Source organism: Alligator mississippiensis, chromosome 1 (genome assembly GCF_030867095.1).
Source record: "Alligator mississippiensis isolate rAllMis1 chromosome 1, rAllMis1, whole genome shotgun sequence".
Taxonomy (NCBI): Eukaryota; Metazoa; Chordata; order Crocodylia; family Alligatoridae; genus Alligator; species Alligator mississippiensis.
In genome coordinates this window covers 161,478,281-161,502,771 of record NC_081824.1, presented here as the reverse complement: position 1 = coordinate 161,502,771, position 24,491 = coordinate 161,478,281, and the positions used below count along the sequence as shown (strand labels likewise).

Genomic DNA, 24,491 nt, shown 5'->3' with positions numbered 1-24,491 from the left:
CAGAAATGTGGACCTTTCAGCTTATGTTTTTGTCCTAAAGCAGGATGAAAAGTTGAAATCTCCGAAGTTTTCTCAGAATTAAAATTTTGTTCAGGAAATGTTGATATGAAAAAGTTTTTGCATATTTTCTCAGTAGTAAATTCTGGTTTTTTTCCTGTCAAATTGACATCTTTCTGTGGGAAAATGTGCACTTAAATCATGTTTTTGACAAGAAGTCTTGGGTCAAAATTTCAACTAGCTGTGTTTCTAACATTTGCTGAGTTTTTATCAAAATATAATAGCTGTTTTTTCTCTGTTGCACACAGCTTACCATCAGCTATATTGAGTCACTGATGCCCAGCAATGAACGCCAGAAACAACTGAAGCGCCAATATTGCTTTGAATGTGACTGTCTTCAATGCCAAACACAGAACAAGGTAGGTTGAGTAAAAAAGACCTTTTTCAAGGCCTGGAAGTCTCTTCCTTCCCTTTTTGTAAGAGCTTATCTTTTGTTACTTGTTTGACTGTCAAAATCCAGAAGCAAATGTCCTTGCCCTTTCTACTGTTTATTTTTCTGGGAAAGATAAATGTGAAGGAAAGAAAAGCATAAAAGTCAATTACATGATAAGAAGGCTTATTTGTTAAAGTCTCTATTGCTTGGAGAAACAGAAAATGTTTTTCAGTCCTTGATACCATGGATCAGACCAGTTTGAGCTTCCAGGACCTTTGAACTTGTGAGTTAATATAACACATAAGAGATTTCAAAAAAAGAAAATCATGGCTGTTAGGGCTCAAGGAGATGTTGTTTTTGTAGTGCAACAAAGTTTGATCAGCCAATCAGAGGGGCTGGACAGGGTGTACCACCCCCTGAGTCTGGTACAGAGATATCTTCTGCCCAGTTGCTGATTGGCAGGACCAGGCAGGGGGAAGCATACTCTCGGCTTCCTGACAGCTTACTGCTGGGCAAGCTGTCAGGGCTTCAGGCACTCTCCCCTTCTTTTCTTCCTCCCTTCCTTCATCTTGTTGCAGATACCCCATTTTAGGGACTGATCAGCCATTTTTATCCTATCACAGACAGCTTGCTGGTTTCTTTTTGTTGCAGAAAACTGGCATATAGACTGAAACAGTTGTAACGTCTGCCAGGGCCCTTAGCTGAAACCAGTTGTATAAGCTTTGCGTAAAGTTGTGCGCCTTAGTACTAATGCTAAATTACCTTATTTTCTTGCATACAGCCCTTCTTACTCAAAAACCAGCTGCTGGAAATTGCAGTGCACATTATATGTGAGAAATATAGCAAGAACAGTTCTGCTGGTGACCAGCAGAATTTGCATGAGGCTCATAGGGAGCAGAACAGCAAACAGGGTTAGCTTCCTAGCTGCTGCTATTCAGTTACTTACTAGAAGGAAAGATTTTTATTTTTATATTCTGCTGGTCAAACACAAGGTGCTTATTTTGTTCCAAGGTGTGTTGTAGGTGAGAAAATATGGTATTTTTGAAGAAGATCCAAAGTCATACCTCTCATGCCATGGCAGCCAAGTTTATCCCAGTGTCATGAAACTCTTTTCACAATAGATTTAGCTACCTGCAGCCTCTCTTCATGAACACTTTGTAGTTACAAACTTACTTGTAGAGCAGCAGGTGACTAAGCGATACCAAAATAAGATCTAAGTGCAAGATTCCTTCTTTGCCCAAACACACCTCTGTAGCTTGGTTCCAGCACAACTGACGGTTTGAACATGGACATAGATAAAAAGCCTTGGCTCACTCCCTGTGTTGTGAGATCGTGTAGGCAGTGCTTGTTGCTATAGCTGTGTTTATTTTTTCATTTAATTATACACAGCATTTTTTTTTCATTGTGTAGTGCCACTTTTAGGTCTGTCCCATACTGGCATTATGTACCTTGGCATCAGACCAAAAAAGAATACGACATAAACTGAATGAAAGTCTGATTCCAAGGAGCACAATGATATAATGTGATTCAAGAAGGAATTTGTATTTGATAAAGCAGAGATAGATATTCAAAGTTTACATTTCAATTATGTAAAGTTTCTTAATATTTGGTGTCAGAGAAAGGGAATCTGGTGAGCATAATTCCTCTAAAGTCATGCTGGATCCTTGAAATGTATAACAAATCCTACAGCACTCTAGCCAACAGTTCACAAAAAACAGATCCTAGCAGAATAATTTACATATTAAATTGATGCTAAAATCCTATCTGTGCACAGAACTCTTTGACATCAGCTGGAGTTCTACATGAAAAGTGATGGCAACGTAAAATTATTAAATCAGTCTGAAGGGAAGAGATGTATGTTTCTTCCTTTTTTAAATCTATTTTTTTCAAGTATCATTGAGGTTTGTTTTAGGGACCTGTATCCACTGAATTCATCTTGGAGTAAGTACAGTGATATTTAAGAAAGATGAACTTCCTGAAAAGTCATCAAAGGTTTATTTAAAGAAAAGTTGTTAACCCATATTAGTCTGAAGTCATGCAGGAGGCAGGGAAGAGTCGCACCGTAAAGCCTAACTGCTTGAGGCATAAGTAAGGAACTACCTAATTCACGGCCAAAAAAAACGAAAACCAAAAGTTTTCACAGCTTGGTTGCCCAAAGAGCTGATTTTATGGATGTTTTATGGCATCCCTGCTCCTTGGTGCTGATTGGTGGAGAGTCCCTGACAAAATAGGCTGTCACCAATGAAAGCTTATGCCTTGGAACAAGTTAATCTTAAAAGTTTGATAGACACAGCACAGTGGGGATGGTGAGGACCATTAAACATGTTGAAAACTAGTGAGTAAGTAAAGAAGCAAGGTCTGAAGAGTGGGTTATACTCTACCATGTGTGTCTGTGTGTCACAACCACTACAATGTAAGTTTGAAATATCCCACTGATAGAAACAATCAAACCCTCTAAATGGAACCACTTTGTTCAATCATAGTCCTTCTTGACCCTCTTAAGAGTGAAACTTGTAAGAGAAAAATAATTTTGCCTAGTAGCAAATTTATCTGGGAAAAGGTTAGTGCTAAATATTATAGCCAGCTTTTCCCAGTCGCATGAAATTCCCCAATTTTTCCTTGTTATTGTAACGAAAAGAGCAAAAGCATGGTCCTGGGAGATGCCAATAACCTCAAGGCCAGCTTCTGAGTTGTTGCAATTCCCATTGACTTTACTCAGAGTTGAGGGCACTCACTGCCAATGAGGAAGACAACTACCTACCTCCTTGGCTCAGGTCTAACTCAATTACATGTCATCTTTTGTAGTAGTCCTGGTGCTGTAATTCATTCCTGTGTCTCTTTTGCACACTATCGATATATTGGTCTTTGTCATTAAGCTAACAGAGTGAATTCATATCTCTAATTATTTGGAAAATCAGTTGCTAACCAGTTTTCTATCACCACTATTTTCCAATTGTATACAAATTTAAAGGACAGTGATGTCACTCATGAATTCCTTGTCCTTTTTTTTTTTTTAAGTGTTACTGATTTAAAATATTATCTAACGTTTCTAATATAAATTGTCTTCTTAAATAGTTGTCCACCATTGTGAGCTTAGACAGTGTTCTGTGTGGTAGAGTGTATGGTCTACTGTATGGTACATTAAAGACAGTACTCCAAAATGGTAAAGTATAATAATTGAGGAATCCATGATTTATTAAATGGATTTTATAAATACGATGCATATAACTGATTTGAAAGTATAAATATTTTTCAATTATCCACAGTAATCCAGGAGATAGTGTAGTATTGTATCAAAAAATCAGAAGCAGAAGTCAGGGACTTAGCCACTTCTTTACTTTAGAGATATTTTCAAATTCCAGAATGCTTGGAAAATAACGGTGTGTAAGTTGTGGTGCATTTTTCTTTTATCAGCCAAGAATGTCACCTCTACTGGTATCTACCATGGGTATGCTAAGAGTCTCCATATGGTGCAATATCCTGCAAAGAAATATTCTACTGCTGTATCTCTGGGTCAACAAGGGTAAAAGTTCCTGAGAATATGGTTCAGTCAAACAACAGCAATTTCCCACAGAACTGTGGGGTCAGAAATATTTCACTCTAAAGACAGTGGCATAAATACAGCAATATATTTCAATCTAGACCCTAACATATATTATTATGAGTAAAAATGCAAATCCAAAATTGACTGAGCAATACCTTATCATTCCTTGAGATAAGCTCTTCAATATTTTTTTTCTGTTGTAATTCACATACTGAGGAAGCTGCCATGTTTCATTTAACTCTCTCTTTACAAATGGTTAGTGTGTTAGTGCTTTGAGGTCCTGGTTCTCAAAAGTGCTGATTGCACTTGTAAAATGCTGAGTGTTGGCTAGTCCTGTTTGGGTCAGTGAGAGTGGGGAGCTCACTCAAGGGAGGCACACAGCAAGTTACTGTAAAACCACAGTGTAATCCTGCACCTTGACGTTTTACCCTTGATTTCAAAGGGCAATATTTCTTCATGTTCCATTTATAATGCTTCATTGTCAGAACATTGAGAATTGTAAGATTTAGGAATGAGATATTTTGCAAGATCTGGTGGTCCTTTACAGGTGAAAATTTTGTTTATTTATGAGTTTTAAAAGAGTGGTACTTTCAGTGGGCTTTTGTGGCCCAGTGAAGAGGACAGCAACATTGTCTTCAGTTGGTCCTGGGTTCTATTTTTAGCTTATCTTGGACAATGTACTTAATTCAAAAGCGGCTTCAGTTTTTCCCTGCCATCAGGAATCTGATTCTCTTATTTGCGAGAAGCCTTAAGTGCTCAATACTTCTGAAAATCAGACCCTAAAGTCAAAGTCTACTTTCGCAAATATTGTCCTATCCTCTTTGCATTTATTTCTACCCTTGCAAAGTGGAGATGGTGATTCCTTAACTTTATTCATACTTTTGATATCCACTGAACAAATGCACTGTAAGCATGCAAAATGATGGAGTACCTCTTTCAGTATATGTAAATTGCTCCACTGTGTTTGCAATACAATATTTTCTCCTGTTCCATGTACAAAAAGACACTATGGTCACTTGAAGGTACCTAACTTGTGAATAGTAGGGTTTTTAATTGTATCTATGCCATTTTAAGCATTTGTTACATATTTTATACTCTGGGGTCCCTGGCAGACGTTACACTTAAGACATGATTAACTAGTTAATCACATCTTAAGTAGTAACCTGGCCACATGTTCATGCAGTTAATGGTGCAGTACAACTGAAAATAAGCTGCAAAAGTTGTTATATAAAATATCTGTAATAACTTTTCAGCTGGCTCCTATTAAACGTGTTGCCAGTTCCAATCAGCTGATCTGTACTTCCAAGGCTGGGAGTGTCATTCAGCTGATTGTTGCTCTCAACCATGGAAGCATGTTGGAGCCCTTCACCCCAGAGCACTCCCATAGCTGGGAGGACAGTGGTGCACTCCCACAACTTGGAGTGCAAATCAGCTGACTAGAACCCTGAGCTATGGATGCACCGGGCACATAGCTTCCTTGCTACCCAGTTGAAGAGGAGTCCATAATTTATGAGCAAATTATGATCCTAGACTCTTCCTGAAAATTATGATCCTAGGCTCTTCCTGCACCATCAGTAGGGTGTGCTTGGGATCTGATCCCCAATCCCACAATTGCTCCTCCTGTCGTACATGTGTAGTATGGTAGGAGGCATAATTATTGGACCCATGCATCAGATCTCGTCATGCCTTTAACTGAATGTCTGCCAGGGACCTGAGAGTTATAGTGTAGCTTGAGACAACCATATCTTCTGTTAGAGGTGGACATCTTATATTAAATTAATAATCTGGCCCATTTGCAGTTGGTAGATTATAGCAGACCTACTTGAGATCTATACTGATGTAACAAAGTTCAGAGGTAGGCCACTTGATGAAATACAGGATTGGACCCTACCCTTCCATTACATGGGTACAACACCACTGAATTACAGAACACAAGACAGCATGAATTTGGCCCACTACTTACAGCCCCACATGAAGTGAAATGTATTCCTGTGACAAATTATAGATTTATGTCTCCATGGCCAAACAAAGGTTAATTTATAGTATGTGCTAGCTTACCTGTGTTACACAGGTAACAATAGCAATGAGGACATGGAGGAACAAGCATTAGCACCCACTAGAGCAGGGACAGGCAAAATACAGCCTGCAGGCCAGATCCAGCCCACCAGGCCATTCTGTCTGGCCCACAGGACTAAAAAATTAGTAAATTAATTTTTTTTTGCTCCTGGCTGCCTGCCAAAGCTGATAGGAACCAGGAGCAGTAGGACCCAGGGGAGTCCTCAGCAGGACTGAGCAGCCCAGCCCCACCCACCCCCAGCAGTTTCATTCTCTTCGTGCCCCCACCCTGCTCCGGCACCATGCGACACTTGGCTACATTGCCGGACTGGGGAGCATGGGGCCACGCTAGTACGTGTGTGTGTGTGTGTGTGTGTGTGTGCGTGCACGTGCAGGCAGGGGCAGAGTGTGTGTGTGTGTGTGTGTGTGTGTGTGTGTGTGTGTGTGTATGCAGGAGTGTCTGTGTGTGCAGGCAGGGGCAGAGTGTCTGTCTGTGTGTAGGCAGGGGCCGTGTGTGTGTGTAGGCAGGGGCCGTGTGTGTGTGTTCATAGGGTGAATCCCACATGCACACCCCACCATACACATACACCTACAGCCCCCCTTGCACTGCCATACACGCAGACCCACACACAGCCCTCCACAAACTCCATACCCATCCTCCCCCATACCCACATACCTACAACTCCCCACAAACCTATATGAATCCCCCAGAATATACAAGGGTAGGACTTCATTTTAAGCTATTGTGCAGTCACTACACAAACACATGTAAAGCAGGACAAAAATATTTTTTGACATTAAATTAATGAATGTTTTAGAAGTTTGCTTTTCAGAATATAATTTGGTATTTTTCTGGTTCCAAGATGGCAAAACCCCTTGCTGAAAGGAGTACTTCTGGGGGAAGGGGAAGGACTTCTGGTGGCAAAGATCAGGGTCTAGGGGGTGGGACTTCTGCTCACAAGATGGTGACCAGGGAGCAGGGCATCTGTCAAGGTGCGTGGCTACCCACGTGGCCCTCAAAAGCTTGCCAAAACGTGGTAAGCGGCCCTCCACCCTAAATAATTGCCTGCCCTTGAACTAGAGCATGTACCCAGGGGCCCTGGTGAGTTTATACTCTGTTAACACATGCTAAAAGCCATGCTCCATCTTCACTGCTCTTGTTACCTGTGCTAGCTAGATGAGGCTGGTGCAGGTATGGCAGCTTGTGCAAAATTACACCTCCATTTTGCTGCTAGACATTTAGGGAGTCACTTGATCAAACTCACTTTTGGCCACCTCCACTATTCACTTATTTTTTAGGGTTTCAGGTCTCTGAGCAATGGCTGGTTTTTTTCAGGGGGGAGGGGAGATTTGAATTTTTTTGCTTTTAAGATTTTTTTTAAATCGCCTTAATAAGAGAATATTTGTTTATTTTCCACAAACCTGGAATTTCCCTCAAAATTGAATAGAACAGCAGAACCCCTGGCTTTCTAACTGCACAAATCTCCACAGTGTTTGTGCAAGTTTTATTATATAGGCCTTAGATCTGAAGTTTATTATGATGGAATCCTTGTCTTCACATGTGTTTATATAAAACCAACTACAGGGAGGCCCTGATTCCAACTTGAGCTTCTGCACACTACTGTAATAAATGTTAACAGTGGTCTGTATCACACTTTTACCTAAATATACACACATGTAAAGAGCACACTGATTACATTATGTAATCTGTTTGGGCCACTTTTTAATCATCTGAATTTTGAAAATAGCTAATTAGTGTATTTTATATTGACCTCAATGTTCAGCAAAGAAGAATGTAGACTATTTGGCGACAGTTTGCTGCCAAATATAATGCCACAGGCAACATTTATTTAAAAAAATAATCAATTTTGGCCGTATGTAAAGAGCAATTCAGTAAACGTAATAAAAAAAAAAAAAAAGGCTTTGGAAAACATACACGATGACTGCTGATTGTCAGCATTTAAGTTATTGCTGTTGTACTTCTTTCAGTTCATTATAGCTCTGACAGCTTTATACATTATTATTTGTTCCAGACATTTAAGAGCAATCTTCACTCTAATTCAGAAACATGTTCCTTCCTAGAAGCTGAACTCTTGACAATGTATTACCATTGCAGCAAATAAAAGCTCCTTACATTAATTATAATTAAAGATGGGATTACAGTGATGACAAACATTTTAAATGAGGAACGTTGTTTTTTTTTTCCACTGTCATGAGCCAAAGTATTGTTAATGTTCTGCGTTTTCAGCCAAGCATTTCCAGGAGATTTGTGCTTATAGAAAGAATCACTTTGTAGAGTCGTCCTTCTCATTTGGAGCCAAGATTTAATGTTTTAGTCTAGTTTCCTTGTTGAAAGCTCTTATTTAATACAAAGTGCTGTCAAGGTCAGAGACCATCTGAATTGCAAGTCATTTTTGCACTTGGCCAGTATTAAAAATTCACCAGAAATTATGATAATTTAATGGCAATAAGTGGTTTATCCTTCTTCATTAGCATTCATTCACGTTGCACCCAAAGTTTGGGGGTGTGGGCACTCTGAATCTAAGCTCAAGTACACTGAAAAGTAGGTCACCATCAATAATCAAGCATTTTATGACTGTGTTAAAATGTCACTTGCAACTGTTAAACTCCTGATATCTGATTAATATAAAGACACTAGGTGGGTTCCTGGCCCTGCTGAAGTCAGTGGGAGTTTTGATATGGTTTCTTCCATCACAGTTAATAATAATATATTACATTTTTCACTTAAATGAGAGGACTAGCCTTATTGGACCAGATTTACCATTGGGATAAGTAAGGAAGACTCCTTGTGTATGCTAGTGATGGATTTTCCACAATGAGGTTAATGGAAACTGCTTGTAAATAGCCAGTGGTAGAATTTACCCTGTGTTTTCCTGTTGGACATTTCATGTTTGACATCAACCCTCTCACTTTACAACATATGCTTCAAATAGAATTCCAACAACATGTTTGCTGTTATTTACTGCATGGAAAGGCTTTTCAGTAGAATCACTGGTGTGCTGGTACTCAACAAAATATAAGGAAAGATGCCACCTATCCCTTAAGGAAACTGTATTCTAAGTAGATAGACAATGCAACACAATGTATTGTGAGTTGCCTTTGCTATGAGCCTCATTACTAGCCTTGTTGCAGACATTGGGATCCAGACTTTTCCACACGTTCATATTTGCTTGCATATTTATTTATTTAAATGTATTTACACTTCCACTTCGGTTACAATACAAAAGATGAAAACCCCCAAACCAAAGTATGAAGAGGGGAAAACATGAAACACATAACATTGAAAATTTTCCCACCTCAGGTAATAGATGTAAGACTGCAACCCTAAAACATAAAGTCCAAAGGAGAAAGGCCTGCAGCTCTTTACAAGATTCTGTGAGCATTGCAGAACCGAAGTAGTCAAGTCACAACACAAGTTTAAGCCCTTTACCACAAAGTAATATCATGGATTTCTGTTAAGACTCCACCCATTTTTTTTTCTCAGTTTTACATGCTTGCTACTAGAAATACTTTTTGAACCAGCTTTGCAAGAGAACACAGACATGGTAATTTACATTATTGATCTCAGTACACTGCAAGAATCCAAAGACTATAAAAATTGCAATTTACTGGGTCAGACCATTGGTCCATCTTGCCCAATATCCTATGGCACGCAGTGGCAGAGAGTGAAGGCTGAAAGGGAGATTTAACTGGGTATGACCAGGGTTTTCTTTCCCTGCTGTTCCTCTTTCACTTGCAGCCTCCAGCATTAAAGCTAGGTATGGACATTAAACAAGTCTGAGATGGAATTGATCTAAGTTACGCAGTTTTCTGTATGCAGCATAGTTTAATTCAGTAAGGTCTAAGAAGTTCCCTAACTCCCATGCTCAATAGCTATTGATGCCCCTTTCCTTCAAGACTTTGTTTAATCCCTTTTTTGAATCTAGCTAAACTGTCAGCTTCAACATCTGGTGGCAATGACTTCCACACTTTAATTGCACGCCATGTGAAAGAACTTTATTTTGTTAGTTTTAAACTTGCTACCTACTAATTTCCTTTTGTGACCCCTAGTTCTTGTATTGTGTGAATAAATAATAAACTTCTATTCAGTTTCTCTTCATTATTCAGTAATTTTGTACACCCTTATCATGTCCTCCCCCCTCCCCCCAAAACGCATGTCTTTTCTAAACTAAATAGGCCTAGCCTCTTTAGTGTCTCTTCATATAGAAGCTCTCAATACCACTATTCATCTTTGGTGCCCTTCTCTGGTTATTCTATATCCTTTTTGAGGTGTGCAGACCAAAACCAGGCATAGTATTTAGGGTGTGGGTGCACCATGGATTTACAAAGGGGCACAATGATACTTTCTGTTTGTTTATAGTGTGTGGGCTGGGCCCCGATCCCGCCGCCAAGTGCGAGTCGGGAGGGGCGATCCACGGCCCGCCTTTGCGCACGCAGGCTGTGGCCAGCAGCCCAGGCACGCGGGGTCGGAGAGAACCGGTGGCGAGCTAGAATTAGTCACAAACGCGTAGTGGTTGATTGAAAAGATTGTTTACTTGCACCCAAAGATGGTAGTGTAGGCTGGACAGGTTTCCAGGCACAGCTCCGCTTAGATCCTCGCTGGAGGACCACGACAAATTCGATTGCTCCCACGGAGTTGTTTAAGCTCCACAGGTCCGGTTTGGTTCCCTGGTCCCCCGGAGTTGTTTAGGCTCCGTGGGTTCGAAAATTGGGTTTACAGGAAAGGGATACGTCTTTGGATTGTGCTCGGCGACGGGGAGAGGCTAGAAGCGAAAACTCCGTGGGTTCGGTTATTAAGCCTCTTTTGCCTGCTTAAGAGAGGCGCGTTGGGTCTGCAAGGATCCGCAGCGCTTAGAGATCTTCACACAGCGCGAAGTCTCCTCCTCCTGGCGAGTTCTGCCTCTCTCCAGTTTTCCTCTCTCTCCTGAAGTTCGTGGAGTCCTCCAACTTAGGCAGAAACCACTCAAGCCTTTTGTACGGCTAGCAAGCCAATAGCTAGCCGCCACCTGTGCCTACATTTGGAACTGGCCAATAACGTGGCGCAAATCCAAATACAAATGGCGGGAACTCCTTTGCAACGTGCATCACTAGTATGCAAAGAAATGCACCCTGCAAAGAAGCTGTAATTTGGCGGGAAATCCCCCGTTGCACCAGAGTTCTCTCCCGCAGCAGAGAACTCTATTGTGCAAAGAAAGCTACAATCGGCGGGAAAATAATTTAGCAGTGCCGAAGCACACACAAACAAAAAACCACAACTTTGGGTTGTGACATATAGTTCCATTCTTAATAATCACTTTGTTTGCCTTTTTGATGGCTGCTGAGTACTGAGTTACTGATTTTAGTGAAGTGTCTAAATGACTCCCAGTTTTCTTCTCCGTGTGGTAACAGCTAATGTAGAGCCCATCATAGTATGGATATAGTTCAGATTATTTTTGTCCATGTGTATCTCTTTACACTTATCTGCATTGAATTGCATCTGTCATTTGGTTGCCCATTTGTTCAATCTTGCCAGATCCATCTGTAATTCCTCACAGTCTGCCTTGGTCTTTACCACTTTGAATAATTTTGTGTCATTGGCAAATATCGCCACCTTGCTACTCACCCGCTTTTCCAGATCATTTATGAATATGTTAAAGAGTGCTGGTCCCAACACAGTTCCCTGGGGGAACCTGCTGTTTACTTCTTTCCATCCTGAAAACTGACTGTGTATATTTACTCTTTTGCTTTCTATCTTTGAGCCAATTTCTAATCCAGGACTAGATGTTCCCTGTAATCACATGACTACCTAATTTATTTAAGAGTCTCTGATGGGGGATGTAACAGGGTAACTAGCAGACCTGGGCACCCGGCTGGCCCATTCCCTGTCTGGCCAGTCTGCCTGCCTACACTCTCCTGCCATGCCTTGATGTAAACAATAAATGGGTTATTTGAAAGCAGGAGGCTTCCCATTTTAAAGCTCAATGCCAAGGGCATACTACACAGCTCTTTACCTCCCTGTATACTGTCCCATGCCTCATAGATGGCATCAAATTTTTCCATTACTGTCTCAGCCCTTTGCTGGGCTGCTCTGGCCTAAACTAGGCCTCAGGCATCTTCAGACATGCCTGGGCCTTTAACTTGTGCCCCTCACTGGGGCCCCCTACTCTAACTGTACTGGTCACCTTCTGTGCAGCTCTTTGGACCATCTTCAGGGCCTACTCTGCACTGCTGCTGGGTGTGGCTAGTCTAGTCAACATCTTGTGCAGCCCTTCAGACCATCTTAGGCCCTACTGTACACCACCGCTGGGTCCCTATAACTCTACTCTCCCCCCTCATTGGGGTCTCTGGACCTCAGGCATCTGATGACTTACCTGGGCCCCCCTAACTCAGCCTATAGCTATGCAGGCCTCAGGCATCTGTTGACATACCTGGACCCTTTGGGGCATTATACCCCTTGAGCCTCAGGCACCTGTTGACTTACCTGGACTCTGGCTTAGGCCCCACTCAGTGGGCCTGGGCCTATGTGCTTTTCTGTCAGGGTGCGCTCCCTAACCTTCCCCTCCGTGCAGTAACCCACAAGGCAGCTGGGCTTAGGCTTTCTGGTGCCCCATACTTGTCCTTCACTGGGGAGGCACAGGTGTGGCATTTCCTAAAAGCTGCCTTGCCAGAAGCAGTTCCACCACATCATCCAACCCTAGCAGGGTGTAGTTCTGATCATTCCCCGGGACTAGGAACCTCCCGCCATCCCCATAGTTCCTACTATGTCCTCTGGATGTTCCTGAGCAGCAGCTCCAACCAGGCGATGTTCTGCCTCTGACAGCTTGCAGCAACTGCTGCATGGCTTTACTGCTCAAGCCTGCTCTTGTGCTAGCAGCTGAGCCTTCTTCCCCAGTCAGGCAGTCTCCTGCTAGCCATGTGACACCTGATTGGGGAGTGAAGCCACCTGCTGGCTGGCTCTACTGCCTACTCAGGCCTTTTGAGTGGCAGGCATCACAAGGCCTGCTACAAGCAGGCACCCAAAGTTGCCCTGCCGCAGGGGACCCAATGGGCCTATAGTTGCCCAGGTCCTCCCTCCTCCCTTTTTTGGAAATGGGGACCACATTGGCCTTCTTCCAGTCATGTGGCACCTGGCCAGAGCACCATGAGTGCTCGTAAAGCCGTGCCAGGAGCCCCTCGATAACCCTTGCCAATTTCCTCAGAACCATGGGATGGAGAGTGTCTGGACCTGCTGATTTGAACATGTCCAGCCCCTCCAGGAGTTCCCTAACTCAGTCCTCCCTGACCCTAGGCCTGGCGGAGTCTCTCCTGAATCTCAGTGGGGGAGTCCCGGTCCCTGCACAAATAAAATGGAGAGGGGCAGGAGTGGGGATCCCTGCTTAAGCAGCCAGTGCCTGCTGGTGCAGGGGGAAGCCTGACAGACGCTGCAGTCCCTCAGCCAGCTAGAGCAGTGATATTGCTCTGGCTGGGGAGCAGACAGCCCAGCCTAGTCCAGTCCAGTCCAGTCCAGGGCTGCAAATCATCTGGGATGCTGGGGAACTCTGGTTTAACTTAACCAGGAATGTGTCTGGGACAGACGTTGCATAAACTGATTTGATCCAAATCAGTTAATGCTGATATTACATTCAACCAGTTTTATCTTAAACTAGTTTTGGCCATTTTGATTTCATAGATTTCATAGACATTAGGGCTGGAAGGGACCTCGGAAGATCATCGAGTCCAGCCCCCCCGCCGAAAGGGCAGGAAGTCAGCTGGGGTCATAGGATCCCAGCAAGATAAGCATCCAGTTTCATCTTGAAGGTGTTCAGTGAAGGCGCTTGAACAACCTCCGGTGGCAGGCTGTTCCAGACCTTGGGGGCTCCGACAGTAAAGAAATTCTTCCTTATGTCCAGCCTGAAACGATCTTGTAGTAGTTTGTGACCATTCGACCTCGTTATCCCTTGGGGTGCTCTGGTGAACAAACATTCCCCCAGATACTGGTGGTCACCCCTGATAAACTTGTAGGTGGCCATCAAATCACCCCCGAGCCTGCGCTTATCCAGGCTAAAGAGCCCTAGGGCTCTCAGCCTGTCATCGTAGGGTCTGCTTCCCTGACCTCTGATCATGCGCGTGGCTCTTCTCTGAACTCTCTCAAGCTTCTCCACATCCTTTTTGAATTGTGGAGCCCAAAACTGGACGCAGTACTCCAGCTGCGGCCTCACTAAAGCCAAGTACAGGGGGAGAATGACGTCCCGGGATTTGCTTGAGAAGCGTCTATGGATGCAAGCCAGCGTTTTGGTCACTTTACTAGCCGCAGCATCGCATTGCAGGCTCATGTTCATCTTGTGGCCAATGATGACCCCCAAGTCTCTTTCTTCCATAGTGCTAGCCAACACAGCACTGCCGAGCCTATAAGGATGCTGCGGGTTTTTTTTCCCAAGGTGGAGAACCTTGCATTTATCGGCGTTGAACACCATCAGATTCTCATAGATTCATAGATGTTAGGGTCGGAAGGGACCTCGATAGATCATCAAGTCCGACCCCCTGCATAAGCAGGAAAGAGTGCTGGGTCTAAATGACCCCAGCTAGATACTCGTCTAACCTCCTCTTGAAGACCCCCAGGGTAGGGGAGAGCACCACCTCCCTCGGGAGCCCGTTCCAGACCTTGGCCACTCGAACTGTGAAGAAGTTCTTCCTAATGTCCAGTCTAAATCTGCTCTCTGCTAGCTTGTGGCCATTGTTTCTTGTAACCCCCGGGGGCGCCTTGGTGAATAAATCCTCACCAATTCCCTTCTGTGCCCCCGTGATGAACTTATAGGCAGCCACAAGGTCGCCTCTCAACCTTCTCTTGCGGAGGCTGAAGAGGTCCAGTTTCTCTAGTCTCTCCTCGTAGGGCTTGGTCTGCAGGCCCTTGACCATACGAGTTGCCCTTCGCTGTACCCTCTCCAGGTTATCCGCATCCTTCTTGAAGTGTGGCGCCCAGAATTGCACGCAGTACTCCAACTGCGGTCTGACCAACGCCCGATAGAGGGGAAGTATCACCTCCCTGGACCTATTTGTCATGCATCTGCTGATGCACGATAAAGTGCCATTGGCTTTTCTGATGGCTTCGTCACACTGCCGGCTCGTGTTCAACTTGGAGTCCACTAGGACTCCAAGATCCCTTTCCACCTCCGTGCCACCCAGCAGGTCATTCCCTAGGCTGTAGGTGTGCTGGACATTTTTCCTCCCTAGGTGCAGCACTTTGCATTTCTCCTTGTTGTACTGCATCCTGTTGTTTTCTGCCCACTTGTCCAGCCTATCCAGGTCTGCCTGCAGCTGTTCCCTGCCCTCCGGCGTGTCCACTTCTCCCCATAGCTTTGTGTCATCTGCAAACTTGGACAGAGTACATTTCACTCCCACGTCCAAGTCGCTGATGAAGACATTAAAGAGTATCGGTCCAAGGACCGAACCCTGCGGGACCCCACTGCCCACACCCTTCCAGGTCGAGACCGACCCATCTATCACGACTCTTTGGGTGCGACCCTCTAGCCAATTCGCCACCCACCGAACTGTGCAGTCATCCACATCACAGCCTCTTAATTTGTTCACCAGTATGGGGTGGGATACCGTATCGAAGGCCTTCCTGAAGTCCAGGTATACGACATCCACCCCTCCTCCTGTGTCCAGGCGTTTCGTAACCTGGTCATAGAAAGAGACTAGGTTGGTCAGGCACGATCTGCCCGCCACAAACCCATGCTGGTTTCCCCTCAGCATAATTTGCCCTAATTGCCTAAATAATTTAATCATCCGCCCACTTACTGAGCCTGTCCAGGTCAGCCTGGATCACCCGCCTGTCTTCTGGTGTGGATGCTTTGCCCCAAAGTTTGGTGTCATCTGCGAACTTGGCCAGTCCGCTTCTGACTCCAGTGTCCACATCATTAATGAAGATGTTGAACAGTATGGGTCCAAGGACAGAGCCCTGGGGGACCCCACTGGTCACAGGACACCACGATGAGTGACTTCCATCAATTACTACCCTCTGGGTCCGATCCCGGAGCCAATTTTCCAGCCAGTGGATCGTGGAAGACCCAAGGCGACAATTGGCCAGTTTCTCCAAGAGACGATCATGGGACACCAGATCGAAGGCTTTTCTGAAGTCAAGATATATGACATCAATTTTATCTCCCTTGTCCAGGTGATGGGTCACCTGGTCGTAGAAGGAAATGAGATTGGTCAAGCAAGACCTATCCGCAACAAACCCGTGCTGGCTATCCCTTAAGATGTTGGCGTCGGCCAGTCCATTAAGGATGGCCTCTTTAATAAACTTTTCTAAGATCTTCCCTGGGATAGAAGTCAGGCTGATGGGCCTATAGTTAGCCGGATCCACTTTCCTCCCTTTCTTGAAGATAGGCACCACATTGGCCTTCTTCCAGTCTTCAGGCACTACACCAGAGCGCCAAGAGTTTTCAAAGATCCGCGCTAGAGGCTGGGCTATGATGTTCACCAGCTCCTTGAGTACCCTGGGGTGAAGATTGTCAGGGCCGGCTGACTTGAAGGTATCCAGCTTCTCAAAATGTTCCTTCACGAAGTCAGCATTAATGGAGGGCAGGGGATCACCCTCACCAGGACTTCCCGGCCCTGTAGCGGGCACGGGCGTCCCATGGGGCTGATGAAAGACCGACGCAAAGTACCTATTTAATAGGTTGGCTTTTTCCTGGGCGTCAGTTGTCAGTTGCCCCATCTGGTTCAGCAGGGGTCCAACGTTGCCCCTGCTTTTCCTCCGGCTCCCCACATATCTGAAAAAGGACTTTTTATTGTCCTTGATGCTCAAAGCTAGCTGGAGTTCAGTTGCAGCCTTGGCTTTCCTGGTCTGCTCCCTACAGGACCAGACCAGCGCAGAATAATCCTCCTTGGAGGTGACTCCCATCCTTTGTAGGCCTTTCTTTTTAACCTCAGGAGGTCTGCTAGATCCCTGGAGAGCCAGGGGGGCTGCTGTGCCCTCTTGCTGCCTTTCCTCCGAGATGGAATAGACTTAGTTTGTGCATGGAGGATCGCTCCCTTGAGGAGCAACCACTCTTCTTGAACTCCCCTCTCCCTGTGGTCACAGTCCCTTAGGGCCTCACTGACAAGCCTCCTGAGCTTGTCAAAGTCGGCTTTCCTGAAGTCAAGGACTTCTGTGTTGCTGACTGACTTGCCAGCTTTTCGGCGGATGGTGAAGGTGATCAGCTCGTGGTCGCTGTCACCCAGCTTCCCATCGATCACTAGGTCGCCGACTAGGTCATCCCCAGTAGCCAGTACCAGGTCGAGCAGCGCTTTGCCTCTCGTTGGCCCATAGACTTCTTGAGTCAGGTAGAGGTCATCCACGCATGAGAGGAAGCTCTGCGACCGCTCAGATTTTGCTGAGCGATCCTCCCACGAGATGTCTGGGTAATTGAAGTCACCCATGACAACCATGGTCCTGGAGCAAGCTGCCTCAGCCAGTTCCCGGGCAAACTCCTGGTCAAGCTCAGGACTTTGGGTGGGAGGTCTGTAATAGACTCCCAACATTGTGTCCCTTGTGCCTTGTTCCCCACGGATTTTAACCCAGAGGTCTCCAGCCATCCACCCTGGTCACCAATATTGGCTTGCAGGGACGCATAGCTTTCCTTAACATAGAAAGCTACACCCCCGCCCCTTTTCTCTGCACGATCCCTCCTGTACAGGGTATAGCCATCTATCCCCGTGGTCCAGTCATGGGTGGAGTCCCACCAGGTCTCCGTTATCCCTATGACATCGTAATTGTTTGCACTGAGCAGGAGGATGAGCTCCTCCTGCTTATTCCCCAAGCTCCTGGCATTAGTTTACAGGCAGGCAAGTGCCCCCTGGGGGGCTCCTTCCTTGCCCTCAGATTTTACCAGGGCTGGGGCTGGGGTGGGCTCCCTTGAGTGCCATGATCCGCTGGCTTTGCAAGGATTGCTCAGCGGGCCAGCAGTGGCGGTAGTCCCCCCGTCCCCCAATGGGCTTAGTTTAAAGCCCGGTGGAGCAGGTCAGCCAGTCTGGCTGAGAAGAGCCTCCTCCCTAGGGGAGAGAGGTGGAGACTAGTTTATGTGCACTGAACTTATGTTCTGTTACAGGTTTAAACCAGTTTCTAATCACTTAAACTGGTTTATGTGTTACTTCTGTCCCTAGCCTTGTCATGTTCATTCATGTGCTGAAATTTTTTATTATTATTGTTTCTACCAGTTTTCCAGGAACAGAAGTTAGGTTCACTGGCCTGTAGTTCCCAGCATCCCCTCTAGAGCCTTTTTTAAATATAGGAGTCACATTAGCAACCCTCCAGTCCTCTGGTACCAAGGTTTTTAGTGATAGATTGCATACTGCAGTTAGGAGTTCACCAATTTCTGATCTGAGCTCCTTCAGGATCCTAGGGTGAAGTGTTTCATCCCCCCCTCATCAGTACAACATTAGTATCAGGAGCATTTGCAAAGCTAATAGAAGTATGTAGTAAGTCATTGGGATGTATCAGTGCTTCCTTTTCTATGTGACTTACTAATAGTTTCTCCCTTCTAGAAGGTTGTTTGGCAGTGAAATGAAGCCTGGATCAGTTTCTGAAACTGGACAATCAATCCAGCAATCCCTCTTTCTTTGCATGGGATCTTATCATTCTTATCATTCTGGTTGCACTGCAAAGCAGCCAAGGACAGCGTTTATCTAATGCCAGAAATGACAGTGAAAGCCAGAACAACCGTTTTCAATTTTTCATCTCAGTTGTTAATCCAACAAAGGCACCATCTCTTCGGTTTCTTGAAGTTCTATTGTAGGGGTTATTTGGGTTTGTTCCATCTTTGGACTTTATAGTATTTCCTGATCAAAGCCCAGGACCACAGGCTGTGTCAATTTTAGACTTTGACAAATGGATTTTGATTCTTCTTGCCATGACAACCTAGCTCTCTTGATTTTTTTCCAAGACCATTGTCTACCATGAGCTATAGTCACAATGGGCATAAATCTGTTGAAGTGGCCTGGAGATTCACTTGGGTTGCCAGAGGGCACAAAAAATATATTGTGGCTCATATAAATAGACTGGAGCTCAGAGTTGTGTGCCAGAGGTCTGTTCAGGTCCAGGCACTCTTTCACAGAGAAACCAATATTAATTTGGTTTGACAAGTTTGCATTCATAGCCAAAGTAGGACTTGGAGTGTAGTTCTCTCCTGGGAGTCAAGCTTCTACTCATCTAAGAGGAAAAGAATCTCATTACTTTCAGATCCAGCCATCTACAGGGAAACGAAAATCTTTTGGCAGATGCTTTGAGCAGAAACCCTTTCCTGCCAGGGGGATGGAGCCTGCTTCCATCAATGTTTTGGCTCTGGTGGCTAACATTCTGGTTTCTTTGTATATGTCCAGCTCCTATGGCACTGCAGTCAGCACTAATTATCATTGTTGTTATGTCTGTTTTTATATATTATTCATATGCTGTTAACTGTGTGCTCTGCTCTGAACAATACAAATATAGACAGTCTTGCTCCCAGGGAGCTATTAGTCCAAAACAAATGTATAGCTGTCAGGATATAGTGAGAGAACCAGAGCTTGTTATTACAAAGATGAGACTAGATCTGACAAATAATTTTCTGCACACCTTTAATAGATCTTATCCAAATAGGCATAGAAACCAGTGGCTGTTTTCCCAGATTCTCAAACACTCAATACTCACAGAGTCAAATACTTCATCTGAGCCTCTGGTTCCTAGACTTGATAGCTTGACATAAATTGATCTCATTAATCTTCATTAAGACATCACTGAGCATACTGTTAACATCTAGACAACATGCCACATTTTTTAACTTTTTATTTTATTTTAAGGGAGGCATAAAGCCTTCCGTTGGCTTCCATTCCAGTGTTCTTGATATTTCTTAAAAGGCTTCCCATAAAAAATTGCCCTGAGTTGTCTCCAAGACAGAAACCCTTCATTCTCAGAGCCACTTATACCTAGATGTTATATCAGGGGACACCGTCTGTGTGTCAGCTCTTCAAGGTTGTAGCTAATGTCTGTCAGGCTATTAGGAAAGTTTTTTATTAGATCTTGATTTGGTTGCCTCATACAAATCTATTTGTTTGAACCTCTTGGGTAGGGACAAGACATTCAAAAAGCCAGAGCCTGAATTGATTCAATCTTTGCAAGTTTGTCTAACCTGAAGAGCTTGAACCAATTTGAAGGTGAATAGGCATTCCCTTTTTATTCCAGAAATGCAGACACATGCTTGCAGTGGCTCAGGCTAGAAGCTGGAGGGCACTAGAGCAGCCCTCCCTTCCCTTCCACACTGCTGAGCTGAGGGGGGCGTGGCCAGGCCCTGGCAGGACCTCTGAGTAGGGGGGTGTTTGAACCCCCACCCTGCCTGCATGGTCCCCAGTCTGGAGGGGGGCAGGAAGCAGCAGGCTTTCTCCCTGTCCCCCGCCACTTGCTGCTCAAGGAGTGGGGAATGTTGTCAGCCCCCAGCTAGCACTCTGAGGCAAGAGGGCAGGGACAGGACTGCTTGTGTGTTGTCTGTTGATGATACTGAGCTTTTCAATCTCCCTCTCCCTGCTTCTTCATACTGTTTGCAAACAAGGTCATTTCTAACACATTTCTCTGTCCCTTCTTGAAGACTGACAGATTGCAGCCATCAGGTTGCTTATCAGAACAAAGTTTATCAGCCGATCAATTCCTACAAAAGAAATCAGCTCTTTCATTAGTTTCAAGCTCTTCTTGTCTTCAGGGTGCATTTGCATTTGCAAGCCACTTGCATTCTGCCCTTTGTTCCAGTGAAATTGGAGACCCACCCAACAGATACCTCTCTGCATTAGCTAGCATGGTGGGGCATGGCCAGATGCTGGTCCACTGGGGTCCCTGACATGGGATTCACAGATTCATAGATGTAGGGTCAGAAGGGACCTAAGTAGATCTTCAAGTCCAACCCCCTGCCCTGGGCAGGAGAGAATACTGGGCTCATGTGACCCCAGCTAGGTAATTGTCAAGCTTCCTCTTAAAGACCCTCAAGGTAGGAGCCAGGACCACTTCCCTTGGAAGTTGGTTCCAGATCCTAGCTGCCCTGACTGCTGAGTAGTGCCTTCTAATGTCCAGCCTGAACCTACTCTCAAACAACTTATGGCCGTTATTCCTTGTTACTCTGGGAGGTGCTCGGGTGAACAGGGTCACTTCCATTCTTCGCTGGTCCCCCCTGGTAAGTTTATAGATGGCCAACAGGTCCCCTCTCAGCCTTCTCTTGCGAAGGCTGAACAGGTTCAGGTCCCATAGCCTCTCCTCACAAGGTCTGCCCTGCTTTCCCTGGATCATCCGAGTGGCCCTCCTCTGAACCCTCTCGATGCTGGCAACATCTCATCTAAAGTGCAGTGCCCAGAACTGGATGCACTACTCCAACTGCAGCCTGACCAGTGTCACCTAGAGGGGGAGGATCACCTTCTTTGCCCTGCTTGTGATGCATCTGTGGATGCATGACAAGGTGCGGTTGGCCTTACTGACCGTGTCCTCACATTGGCGGCCCATGTTCATTTTGGAATCAATAATGACACCAAGATCTCTTTCAGCCACCGTGCTTTTGAGAAGGAAGTTCCCCAGCCTATAGGTATGCTGCAGGTTCTTACTGCCCAAGTGCAGTACCCTGCACTTGTCAGTATTGAATCCCATCCTATTCTCATTTGCCCACCCCTGTAACCTGTCCAGGTCCAGCTATATCCTGTCCCTCTCTTCTAGTGTGCCCACCTCACCTCAAACCTTGGTGTCGTCAATTAATTTGAACAGGGTGCTTTTCACCCCCTCGTCCAAGTTGCTGAAAAAGAAATTGAACTGTGCGGGCCCAGGGACCGAGCCCTGGGGGACCCGTCCACCACCAATCTCTGGGTGCGGCCCCTCAGCCAATTTACAACCCATCTGACTGTGTAGGTATCAATGCCACAGTCACCTAGCTTTTTAACGAGAATGGGGTGGGAAACAGTGTCAAAGGCCTTCCTGAAGTCCAGAAAGACTACACCCACTGCAACACCTGCATCCAATGATTTTGTGACCTGATCATAGAAAGCAATCAGGTTGGTCTAACAGGAGCTGCCTCTAATGAACCCATGCTGGTTGCCCCTGAGCATCGTCCCCCCTGCTAGTCCTTCCCAGATATGCTCCTGGATAATCTTCTCAAAGAGCTTCCCCAGGATCAAAGTAAGACTAACAGGCCTATAGTTGCCCAGGTCCTCCCTCCTCCCTTTTTTGAAAATGGAGACTGCATTGGCCTTCTTCCAGTCATCTGGCACCTGGCCAGAGCACCACGAGTGCTTGTAAAGCCATGCCAGGGGCCCCTCAATAACCCCTGCCAATTCCCTCAGAACCCTGGGGTGGAGAGCATCTGGACCTGCTGATTTGAATACATCCAGCCCCTCCAGAAGTTCCCTAACTCAGTCCTCCCTGCCTGGCGCAGTCTCTCCTGAGTCCATCCTGAATCTCAGTGGGGGAGTCCCAGTCCCTGCACAGAAAAATGGAGAGGGGCAGGGGTGGGGGAATCCCTGCTTAAGCAAGCTGCTGGTGCAGGGGGAAGCCTGGCAGATGCTGCAGTCCCTCAGCCAGCTGGAGCAGTGATATTGGATTGGAGCAGTCCAGGGCTGCAAATCATCTGGGATGCTGGAGGACTGTGGTTTAACTTAACCAGGAATGTGTGTGGGACAGACATTGCATAAACTGATTTGATCCAAATCAGTTAAGGCTGATATTACATTCAACCAGTTTTATCTTAAACCAGTTTTGACCATTTTGATACTGGTTTATGTGCACTGAACTTATGTTCTGTTACAGGTTTAAACCAGTTTCTAATCACTTAAACTGGTTTATGTGTAACTTCTGTCCCTAGCCTTTGTCTCCATTCTTCTGAAACTATTTACTCATAAAATTCTTTCAGCTATAAGTTCTGCCCTGTCCTGAGAAATGCACAATTTTCCAGTATTTTTTCTCAGTCCTATTATGATATCTTTCACAGTGTTCAGATGGTTTTCCAACTTATTCTTTCCTTTTATGTCTTGCTGAGCTTTTTCATTCGTGTCATGCTCTTTATTTGTCACCCAAATTCTTTGAAATTCCCCAACAGGTCATTCAACTTCCTAGATGTTGAGAGCACTATGACAGTTTATACTAATAGTATAAAAGAACTGAAGTCTTCTGTGTTGTAACTTCCAGGGACACTTCTGTCAACTTCAATGCTATGGATTCAATAGTGCATCTAAACCAAATAGCCCTTATTCACTGTCAGCAGGCTGGTCAAACCTTATCTTTATCTGACAGAAAAAGATAAATTCCAGAGTTCACAAATCCAGAGTTTCCCTGAAAACATACATTTTTATACATATGTTATTCCTTGAACCATCCAATCATAGGCTAACAACAGCTAGGTAACACTTTGCTGTTTCTTTGTCTTGTGTTTTTAATCCATTACCATTTTGATCTATTGCAGGGGTGGGCAAAATACAGCCCGCGGCCTGAATTCAGCCCGCAAGGCCATTCTATCCGGCCTGTGGGGACCCTAAAAAAATTTTGAAAATTAAAATTTATCTGCCCTTGGTTCCTGTCAAAGATGACAGGAACCAGGGGCAGTAGGACCCAGGGGAAGCCCAGCGGGCTCCCACAACAGCAGGGCCTGCAAGCCCGCGCTCTCCCCCCCCCCAGCTGGAAGCCCCAGTAGGGGCTTCTGGCCTGGGACCACATGGCTGCACCAGCACTGGGGAACTCGGGTAAGGGGGTGGGGGAAGGGCAGGGAAGGAGCTGGTGCGGAGCATGAGGAAAAGCAGCCCCTCATCCACCTCACGGCCAGCACTCCCTGCTGCAGCCACTTGCAGCCCATGCAGGGCTTTCCTGAGCAGGCACAGGCAGCCCCACACAGGCTGCAAGTCGTTGCAGCACGGGGCGCCGGCCACGGGGTGGGCGAGGGGCCGTTTTTCTACAACACTCAGCATCAGCTTGTAACCCGGCCCCACGCCAGCTCCGGGCTCGCCCGTCAGTGTTGCACTGCAGTGGAAGCAGCTGTGGCCCTCCCCCACCACTTGGCACTCTGGGCAGTGTTTGCTGCTGCTGCCTGCCTGGAGCTCGCACCACGGTAGGCTGCAGTGAGGCTGCCACCACTGCCTCTGTGGTGCCCAGTGCACAAGCTCCGGGCAGGCCGCAGCAGCAAACACTGCCCAGCACGGCAAGCGGGGGGGCCACAGGCGCTGCTGCCAATGGGTCAGCCCGGAGCTGGCGCGGGGCCCAGGCTGGCAGCAGGGGCGGGTTACAAGATGGTGCTGAGCACAGGAAAAGTGGCCCCTCCCTGCCCTGTGGCCGGCACCCCGCACTGCAGCTGCTCGCAGCCTGCCTGGGGGTGCCTGTGCCTCCTCAGGACAGCCCCACGCAGGCTGCAAGCAGCTGCAGCAGGGAGTGCTGGCCATAGGGTGAACGAGGACTTGCTTTTCCCTGCGCTCTGCACTAGCTCCTTCCCTGCCAGTGAGCAGGGGATTGGGGCT

General features: G+C 45.9%; 1 protein-coding gene across 6 annotated transcripts in view; it reads left to right on the top strand.

The window, feature by feature from the left end:
• SMYD3 (SET and MYND domain containing 3) overlaps positions 1 to 24,491 on the top strand; it is a 764,262-nt gene that overhangs the window by 627,122 nt on the left and 112,649 nt on the right. For all 6 annotated transcript variants that reach the window (XM_059716131.1, XM_014600010.3, XM_059716145.1 and 3 more), the window contains one exon: positions 306 to 416. In XM_059716131.1, coding sequence (XP_059572114.1) covers positions 306 to 416 — 111 coding nt within the window. The remainder of the gene's footprint in view (positions 1 to 305; positions 417 to 24,491) is intronic.